Source organism: Stenella coeruleoalba, assembly GCF_951394435.1.
Source record: "Stenella coeruleoalba genome assembly, chromosome: X".
NCBI classification, from domain to species: Eukaryota; Metazoa; Chordata; class Mammalia; order Artiodactyla; family Delphinidae; genus Stenella; species Stenella coeruleoalba.
Window position 1 is genome coordinate 109,385,993 of NC_137152.1, and position 10,353 is coordinate 109,396,345.

The 10,353-nt window shown below is 47.0% G+C and overlaps 1 protein-coding gene across 1 annotated transcript; it reads right to left on the bottom strand.

Moving 5' to 3' along the window:
- Positions 1-3,510: 3,510 nt before the first annotated feature.
- LOC307180657 (uncharacterized protein) lies at positions 3,511-6,422 on the bottom strand (the record flags this gene model as incomplete). The annotated part of the gene is made up of 4 exons (XM_079911018.1): positions 3,511-4,387; positions 5,129-5,208; positions 5,331-5,823; positions 5,907-6,422. The coding sequence occupies 4 exons, from the start codon at positions 6,420-6,422 to the stop codon at positions 4,265-4,267; spliced, it is 1,212 nt and encodes a 403-aa protein (XP_079767144.1). The 3' UTR covers positions 3,511-4,264.
- Between the last annotated feature and the right edge of the window lie 3,931 nt (positions 6,423-10,353).

The following is a 10,353-nucleotide window of genomic DNA, read 5'->3' on the forward strand; positions in this document are numbered from 1 at the left end:
TAGCTAAGTGGAATTAGACTTTCTGTAAGGTGTTTTCCTGACTCAGGCATGTCCCAAACTGGCCAACGTGTCTTGAGGCCCTGGGCGGCAATCCAAGTCCCGCGACCTCAATTGCTCCTGGAGGAAAAGCAGCCTGTTTCAACTTTCTACACTTCTTAAAGTGTTACTTTGATTAGACAGGAGATAGCAGTTTGTTTAGCAATAGTACTATTATTCCTCTGTCATGGTTATATTTTTAAATTATACTTTCTCTTTCCTTTGCCAAGAGTAAATGATAACATACATTTGCACCACGGAGCCAACCAAAGCTGTGTAGGTTTTGCCCAGACAGGTTGGAAAATGGATTCTAGGCCCATTGCTACCCAAATGGGAAGACTTTCCCCATCCCTGGGTCAGGGGACCATGCTTTTTTTTTTTTTAATAAGTACAAACTCTTTAAAAACATAAAATAAGTTTTATTATCGCTATAAAAGTAATGCATCTTGTTGTTTATACAAGTATTACTTGGAAAATACATAAAAGTATAAAGAGAAAGACAGATATCATCTATAATACTAGAACCCCAACATAACTACTATTAAATTTTGCTATATTTCTTCCTAGGCTTTTCTCTAAATATTGATACAAAACTATGGATGCAAAATGTTCCCAATACACTTATATTACATATTCAGGAACATATTGCAAAAATAATTTTGTATCTTACTTTTATCACTTTATGATGTCATAACCCACAGATAACCATTATACAAGTTCTGGTTTATTCCCACCAGCCTTTTTTATCTGTATATTGATACAAAACCATGCATGCAAAATGCTCCCAATATATTTATACTGCATATTAGGAACACATCGCAAAAATAGTTTAGCATCTTTCTTTGATAGACTTTTGGTATCCGTCCTCCTAGCTTCTTTCCACATTATTGATACAAAACTATGAATGCAAAATGTTCCCAATACATTTAGATTACATATTAGGAACACATCGCAAAAATAGTTTAGCATCTTTCTTTGATCACTTTTTATACCACAACTCAGAGATAACCACTGTTAAAGTTTTGACATATTTCCTCTCAGCCTTTTATCTGTATATTGAAACAAAACTGCATGCAGAATGCTCCCTGTATACTCAGATTGCATGGATGGGAATAGTGCAAAAAAATCTGCTCATTTCTTTTATCACTAAATGCTTCAGCCAGAGCATATTCTCTTGTCACATGTTAGAGACACCATATTTTATTTACCCAATCTTTGTTATTGGTCATCAGGATGTTTCTAATTTCTACCCTTAAAAATAGTTAAATGAGTGACTTCTCTGGTGGTTGAGTGGTTAAGACTCCACTCTTCCAATGCAGGGGGCGCGGGTTCGATCCCTGGTCAGGGAACTAAGATCCCACAAGCCGTGTGGCGTGGCCAAAAAAACCCAAAAATACTGAAATGAGCATCTTTAATGTATTCTTTTTTTGTGACTTTTTGTTCATGGAGTTTTTATGCCTTTTCTTGACCATGATATCGACTCAACATATTAAGGATGACCCTGTGTCTGTAGTGTTTATGGTTCATGTTTTTCCAGTTGTGTGCTTGAGCATAAATTCTTTAACATTCTAGCACGCATATAAAATCTTATGCCTTAAATGAATTTCAATTCATTACAAAGAACTTAAATGATAGTTAAAGATACAAAGTCTGACCCCCCCCCCATTAAACTATCAAAGTACAACTCATCCCCCTCCTTCCGCGGCAGCAACCTTTTTCTTCCTTGCTTAGGGCCCACTTTTCGATCTTTTCATCCATGGGTCTTGTAATACTTACCAGTTGTATTGCTGTGAAGATGAGCGGCTCCCAGACCTTTCAGTTATCAATCTGTCACAAGTGCACAGTGGTATCTCGTGACATGATGATCCCCGAGACGTCTGAGGTCTGTGCATCCTTGACCCAAAATTGCTGCATCGCCCGTGACCCCTAAAGACTTTTCAGAGAATTATGTTTGACAACGTAACAAAAAATATGGCATAACGAAAGACACATTGTAAAAGCAGAGAAAGAACTTCAGCTCGAATCCCACCACCTTAAGCAACAAGTATGTTTGCTTTGATGTTCTTTCCAGTTTCTGCTCCTATATAGACCCGCTTGTCAACTGTGGTGTCCACATGATTTTATGTCCCTGATTTGTAAAACATGGTATCATAAGCGTTTTCCAGGTTTCGACGTAGTCTTTAAAATTATTATTTGTAATGGCTGATGAAAAAGGTTCCATTGAGTGAGTGACTAAATTAAGTTAACCCCTATGGTTGGACATTCCATCTGTTTCCTTAAGACTAATTTGGTTGAGTCTTTAGAAAGTATCAAATACGGTCAGAGATTTTAAATGATTTTAACACTGTTCTTGTTTGTGCACACCTACGTGTATACAGCTGCGCTATTTACTGTCACTATTTAGTCATCCTGGGGCCAGTCTTGGGCCTCACCCAGGAAGTGTCCAGGGTGTAGGCAAAAGCTCATCATACAACTTTCACCTCTAATTTTTCTAACCAAACAAATTCAACTCCATTTCCTGCTCTAGTCACTACTGTGTGTTCGGTTCTGATTAACAGATAATGACAGAAGCGGCACAGCACGAGGTCTGGAGGAAGAGGCCCCAGACTAGCCTAGGACAAATCCTCAACCTCCAGAAGCCCGTTTTCTTGTTGGCCGTTGCTTTTTTGACGTCTTATCCTATTTATCTCTCAGGGTTGTTGCAAAAAGAAACTATGAAAGCATTTGGCAAAGCATGTAAACGCACCCTAAAAAAAAGGCAAGATTTTGGGATTATTATGTTTCTGACTATTGCGGTTTTGTGGCCGGGACTTTAAAAAGTCTGGTCTTGGGGCAACAGTCGAGTCTGGCGAGCAGGTCAGGGTGGGGTTAGGGGACAGGTGAGGGAGCTGCTTTGGGAGAATCACGCTTCAAAGTCTTCAAGACTACAGGACACTGCTCTGTTCTCAGCTCCCAGACTAATAGCATCGGCCGAGCCGGGGCCACCGCCCAAACTCCCACGGCTGCTCAGATTCTAGAGCTCACTGGTGTAAGGAGAGTGCTCCAAAGCCAAGCAATGCCGGAAATGGAAGTCTGCTCAGGGCTCCTCCCTAATGGCTCAATTTACAATCCCCACAGGGGTCTACGTCTTTTTGAACTTGCCAAAGAGATCACTCCTGGAGCGGGGGGGGGGGGGGGGGGGGGGGGGGGACGGAGGTAAAGGCTGCAGATAGGTAAGATATTATGAAAGAGCTAACAGATCTTTGTTCATTTATTGAGCAGTAACTAACGGGTAGAATGACTGGGGTGTAGGGTGGCAGGGAGGTACACATTTGCTATAATTGGTGCATAGATCGTTTTTCCTTTAAGAGTAATGTAATTATTCTAAATACAAAGGCATGTATCAAGTTTTAGGGTAATGAGGATAAGTTACACTGTAGGCTGATGGGAAAATAGATCTCTAAAAATTTATGCCAACTTGGATAGAGCCCTGACTCTAGTCTTTAATTCCTATTAATAAACTTTCATTGATCTTCCAAAAAATGCTTTTTGGACCTATTTCTATTTTCATCTTGTGTCGTCTCTCAGGAAAGCTGCCTAGAAGTTAACTCCCACCTGTGTAGGATGACCTTTTCTCCAAGTGTTGCCCTGAGCCTAATAATGGTCCAGGATTGGGGGAACAAACCCAGTCCCCTGCTGCCCCATCTGCCTTGATGATTTGATAGGTATGGTGTTTTAAAAACAATCAGCAAAATAATTTGCACTGCAGAGTCCTTAGTAGGTCTTTTTTAATTGGACAGTTACTCGTATTAGTGAAAATCAAAAGCAGCATACAATCATTCAATCTCCAAGCACTGGAGTGTATCCAACTGTTTTCCTATTTGGGGTTCCACTTTAGTCATTGTCTGTATGCACGCGTAAATTTTTACAGAGTTGCAACCACTGCCTTTTTTTTGTGGCCCTGGTTATTGGCATCTAGTTTCCCAAGTAACATTGACACACATCTGTTCAAATCAATTGACGTTCCCATCATGACTGACTCATTTGGCGGGAAAAACAAGTTTACGTGCCAAATGGAACAAAGAAGCGTGGGTATCAGGGAGCAGCAGGGAGAAAGAAACGGTGGGAGAGAGTTATTTTGACTTACTGATCATAAAACATTTTCCAATACCATTTTTAAAGGATGTATAATATTACACCGAGTGATTGATTATATTTTACCCCATGGTGTGGGACACTTGGGTGGTTTTCAATACCTAGTGAGTTTAGAATGCATATAAATTACAGGATTTGAGAGATGACTGTATTTTCTTGAAACAGGAGTCTTCTGTGTCCAGATCCGGGCCAAGAGTGTTGATGTAGTGTTCCTTTGCTGGAAAAAAAAAAAAGTCAGTACTGCTAACTGGAAATGCTGGATGCCTTCAAAAAATATCCCTGTGCTTAAAATATTTTTAAATTATGATCAATTCTAGCTTATAAAAGTAACCTATATATCTTGTCCCACAACTTACAGAAATGCGGAATTTTAAATTTAGAGCTTGACTAAACTTTTCCTAGTTTATGGGCCACGCCTGTCTAATAAACTTAATACAATGCCGTGTGCACACAGCTTCCTAACAAATAACATGTGCTGGGAAAAGATGAGGAAACAATGGAAAGGTGCCTCCTTGAAGGTGGTAACATCGGATCAATTGATCGTCGACTATAAATGGATTCATCTTACACAAGTCTCCCACACATTATGGTGCACATTTAGCAATGCTGAAAAACAATTTGAACGAATACCTTAGAAAGCTGTTACAGAGAATTTATAGTCTGGAACGAATTGCCATCTTCTTAATTGACACGGAAATGTTTGGCTAAAATATTGTTTTATTCACATTTCTCTCCTTGGAGAAAAATCTAGGCAAACTGCAACTTCGACCGTGTGAATAATGGTGAAAGATGACTGCTTTAAGTCAGAAAAAGGGCACCACGCAGTCTGAGGGCCCCGTGGACGCCCTCAATCTCGATGCCTCTTGGGGGCCCGGGGCAAAGCGCCACAGCGCATCTGGAAGGCAACGCCCCCAATCAGGGTCGCGGCTCCCGCCCTCCGCCCCTCGCGGTCTCTCACCTGCGTCCCGCTGGAGGGAGCCGGCGGGCGCGGGCGTAGTCCTCCCGGAGGGTGGGCGCTGGCTGCTGCCGGGCTTCCTTCTGGCTCGAGGGGACCCGTCCCGAGGGGGGAGAAAGGGAGAAAAGGGAGCTGGTGAGAGGCAGGGGGTCAGCCTCGAGGTGCCTCCCCAACCCCAAGCACTAAGCCAGGCGGGTGCGGGAACCTGTTCGCCGTTCAGGCCTCGGGATTGCTGGCCTGCGGGGCCCTGGGCCGGCCGGGAGCCAACTCTCGGGCTTCCCGGTCCGGGGATCGCGGCCGGGGTGGGGCGGGGCGGCGGCGGCGGCGGCCGCGCAGAGCCGGACTGGCCCCAGGCAGCCGGGTGGCGGCGCCCCGGGAGCCCGAGGGTCCGCGGCGGCCGGAAGGGCCCCGACCCGCCCGCGTCCGCCGTGGCGCAAGGGAGTCTGGGAGAGTGCGCGTGGGGGCGGCGGGAGCCTGAGCCCCGTCTCCGGGCTGCCTGGAACCCCGGGCTCCCCAAAGCCGACCTCCTCCGGGGGCTCCACTGGTAAGCCCAGTTCCCGGCAGCCCGTCCAGACAAGAGGGGTTTTCGTGTGCTTGGTTTCTTTCAGGATGACGGAAAGCGTGGGAAAGATTCCACACCTCCCTCTGTCTTTGCCAATAGTCCTTGACCTGCCCGTGCGCCGGATCAAACCAAAATCCTAAAGTGATTTTTACAGGCGAAGTGCGACGTCAGCCAGAGAGTGAGCCCTCTCTTTTCCAGGCCCGCTGTGAAGCTCCTAGCGTAGACTCGGGGCCCCCAGGAAGAGATGGAGGTGGCTTTCGAGGTCATTAGCAATAGAGTCCAGGGGGGCAGGAAGAGGCCCTGAGTCGACAGCTCAGGTGCTGCCATTTTCTCAGGAGCTGTCAAGCTAGTGCCCTGCCAGCGGGGCAATCCCTTATGGGAGGCCCCCGGGCGACCAAGGTGGCCTTGGGGCGGCGCGTCCAGGGTAGAATTCTGGGACCAGATTTTGGGAGATAGGGCAAGATAGGGCAAGCAGCAGCTTGAAACGCAGAGCTTCATTCCACAGCCACCCCCTCGGGTCCTCGCGCTCCCTTCAGGCCTCAGATCGGGCAGGTCAGCGCCTCTCCACGCCGCCTGGGATTCACCGGCGGACCAGGCCCCGGGCCTCGCCCGATCTCGACAGAAGCTCCCCCCAACACAGACAGGAAGAAGGGTGGAGAGGGTGTCGAGAAGGGGCCAGAAACGTTCACCTTTTCTGGACTCCAACGTCCTTTCCACATGCAGGACGCGAGCCATTTACCAGGAGCCGCAGAGCGGCGTGGGGACTGCTTGCAGCGGGTCACCTTCCGGCGTCCCCGCTACTCCTTTTCCAATAACCGCCCCCCCTATTTAGTTGTTGGGTCTTGAAGGTATTCTTTCTTCGTTTTTTGTCCTGTGGGTGGTATTCTAGTTAATCACTAGGAATTTTTTTCCTATCGTTTAAATTTTACCCAGGTAGGGAAAGGAGTGCTGAAATGCAGTATCTTTTTCACACCTATTTACACATTCAAAGGCGGGCAAAGGTTGGACGGAGGAAAAACGCGCCTCTCCCGGGTCTCGCTGCTGGGGCGGACACGGCGGGCGCTGGACTGGGACTTACCTAGTGGGTGGGCCCGTGCAGGAGTCCCAGCCTTGCCCGGGCAGCAGAAACAATACTCCAGAGCACCGATCGCCCACTGCAGTACTGTTCCCGCTGCTAGGGCACGGCTGAGTGCGGGGCGCCGCGTCCCTCTTCGGCTCGCATAGCCTGCGCACGGCCCCGACCACCCCCAGCCCCTGGCATGCAGTTGCGCCCTCCCCGGACTCTGGCGGGGCCTCGTGGGTGGGGAAAGGGGGCAGAGGGGAGAGGAAGAGAGACGCAAGCCCCCGCCCACCTACCTGCTCCAGAGCTGGCCTGGGGAGCAGGCGCCCCGCGGGAGCGCACGTCCAGCAGAACCCCACCTTCCTACTTCCTCGCGAGGGGGTATAGCAGCGCCTCACGTTTTGAACCGTTTAAAGCACTTCAAAACATGAATTGCTGCTGCATCCCCTCCGAGTCAACGAAGGGGGATCGCTCTGGGGTACCTGCAGATGGAGAAAGACAAGGTGACTGGAAGGAAGCCTGGTCCCGCCCCGTCCAATGGCGAGGAATAAAGCAAAATGTCAGTCCAAATCGACGTACTTTTTAGAACTTCGCCGTTTGATTTCCAGGATCGGCAGGTGTAGTGAAAAATGAGACTCTCAATTTTTTTCCCCCCAGAGGATGAATCTTGGAAAAGTGTAGCGGTGAAAAGTCAAGGGCTGAGAGAGAGGAGTTAGGGTGGGAAAGAATCTTACCTCTGAAGGTAAGAATAGTAAGAAAATAAATTGAGGCAGTTTGGCAACATCTGGATCACTCTTGCCAGCTTCAAAGTCTTAGTGAAACTTCTACCTGATGTATATTATAACTAAGTCTCACTCAATGTCCCCACTAAAAAAAAATAACTTTTCATTTATTGACTTAAAGAAGATCACCAAAATGTCTCTGGCAGCTTCAGCTAATTTTAACATATATGATAGCTGGGAAATATAGATCCATCCACAGAAGCATCAGACGTCCTCTTTAACTCGCCAGTGTGTCATTATTACAGCAAACACCCTGCTTTGAGTTCTTTTTAAAGGTATTAAAGAATGAGAGATAACTGTCCCGAGTTGAAATATCTGGATGTTTACACATGAAACTGATTACTCAAACGTATTTATAAATATTTTATACCTTTCAATGTCACCTATCAAAACATAAATCAAAAAGTTTCAATACTTGACGTCAAATCACTCCTTCTTGTCTCAAGCAGTTCCACAGAAACTCTTTCACGTCCTGAAATGGCCGGCACTGTGCATACTCCTTAATGATTAACTCATTAGATACCACTTTTTCCTTTTTAAAATGGACACACATTAGTAATAAGTTACATGCATCCTCCCCCATACTGTTTAAAGGAAACAGTCAATTAAGCATAGAAGAAACTACTACCCTGTAACCCTCAATCACAAACCTAAAAGTTAAAACAACAAAACCGGTACAAAACTCTAATGGTTTTGAAAGTTAAAATACGTTTCAATACAAGTATTAGACACTCAAAGTATCCACGTCTGCTAAGTGTTTGGTTCATTTAAAAGTTACATCGGTTTTTCAAAACCAGTATAATGGACGCTGTGTCCTGTTTATTAGTTAATAAAGTGTGCAGAGTATTCAATGAGACTAAGTACAAAATTCATAACACCAGACTGAGATCCAGTGTTACCAAATGCACTACTTGTGTCACTGTAAACTAGTTTATTAATAATAACCCCGCTCCCTAAATTGGCACATACATTTAAGTGTCTCTAAATTTCATCTTGTTTTGGCTACGCTATTCACAAACAACTTTGACTTTTGGTATTAATGGAGATAAACGTCCTTGGTTGCCCTTAAAAAGAAAAAAACAAAAACAAAAACATGTTTAGCAAACGTACAGTTATACTTTAAAACTCCACAACCTTCTCCCAATTAAATATTTATGTTCCACACAAATATGTGAACCATCACATCAGATGTTAAAGTCATCACTAATTTAACATTTCCTTATTGACTACTTAGAAAAACAAAAGTTCATTCGAAATAGCAACGGTGTCAAAGGCGAAGGTCCCTTCCAGATTGCTCTGCAAACTCACTGGAATCGAATTCACTTGTACTTTTCACTTAACCCCTTTTTTTTCTCCCAGTGACAGTACAACGATTTACATTCCTAAAAAGCCACCTTGCTCCCCTAGTTTATGGATTTCCCCTTAGATTGAAATTTACTTACGAAAAGAGATTACAAAGAAGCGTCTTGTCACTCCAGAAGAGAGTCAGTCGCTGATACAATAGACAAAGAATCGATACTTTTGAGTTGCCCATAGCCCCACACCCCTCCTTCCGAACTGAACTGTTTGGCCAGATCATTTAAGAGCCAAAGAATACGCCTCTTCCTCTGTTCATATTTTACAACGTTTTGTCTTAATTTTGTAGATGCCTTCTCCCCCCCCCCCCCCCCAGACACGATGTACCTTCCCTCGGCGCATTCGTGCCAACTTTCCCAATGTCAAGTTTCCTACAGGGAAAACTAAATAACCTTGAAAGTTTTAATAGGGAAAAGACAATGCAAAATTAATCACACATTTATTTCCAAGACATATTTTACTGCTTGCAAATTAAGAGCCACAAAAAGTCCATTTACAGTCTGTCAAAACCAGTCGATCCCGACCCTGGCGAGGCTGACAGGCGGTCACTGCCCCTTACTCGATTTTCTCTTCCCGCCCCTCCATGTTAGCTTTTTTCAGCCCGTTTCCTAAGAATTCTCCCGGCCGCACTCATGTGTCTGTTCGCCCACACCCCGACCCCCAAACGTGCTTCATAACCCCAAAGCGACAGAGAACTTTTTCAGCATTGTCACCAGATTTTTTTTCAGTCTGCCGTAACCAACGTTATTATAGGGAGAAACGCCAGCCAACAAGTCCCTTTTTAAAAAAATCGCATGTCACCTCTCGATCCACTCGAAAATGGCGCCGAAATCGAAGAACTTCTTAAATTTCATTGTCAGCTTTTTGCAAAGGTTTCTGGGATTTCCCTGCGAAGCTGCTTCGCCGCGTCTGAGAGCTAGCGAACGAGCAAGCAAGCAAAAGAGAGAGGGAGGAATGTGCGGGTGCGGAGGGGTGAAACAGACAGCGAGAGAGCGGGGCCCGGGCGGGGAGCAGAGCAGGGGCTTGGGGGACGGCGAGGGCGCGGGGCGTGAGGGGCCGGGCACCGAGCCACAGGGACCGAGAGCCGGGCGCGGAGAGCCGGGAGCCGGGAGCCGGGGGTCGGGGTGGCGGCGCGGAGGGCGCGCTCCCGCGCTGGCTGCAGCCGAAGCTCGGGGAGCGGCGTGGCGGAGGCGGAGCGGAGCGCGGGGCCGGAGCCGTGCGCACCCGGGGAGGCGAGCTGGGCGGCCGGCGGAGAGCCTCCTGCAGCTGCTCTAGAAAAAGCCGGCTCCGGGGGCGTGGCCACGTGGTGCCCACGCCCCTCCTTCCCCGCGCCGCTCCCGGCCCGGGGGCGGAAAGGGGGAGGGAAAGGGGGAGTGGGGGAGCGGGGGAGTGGGGGAGCGGGAGAGAGGTGGGGGATGAGGGGGTGCAGGCGCTCGACGCCACGACCTTGGCCCGCAGGCGGGAAGGG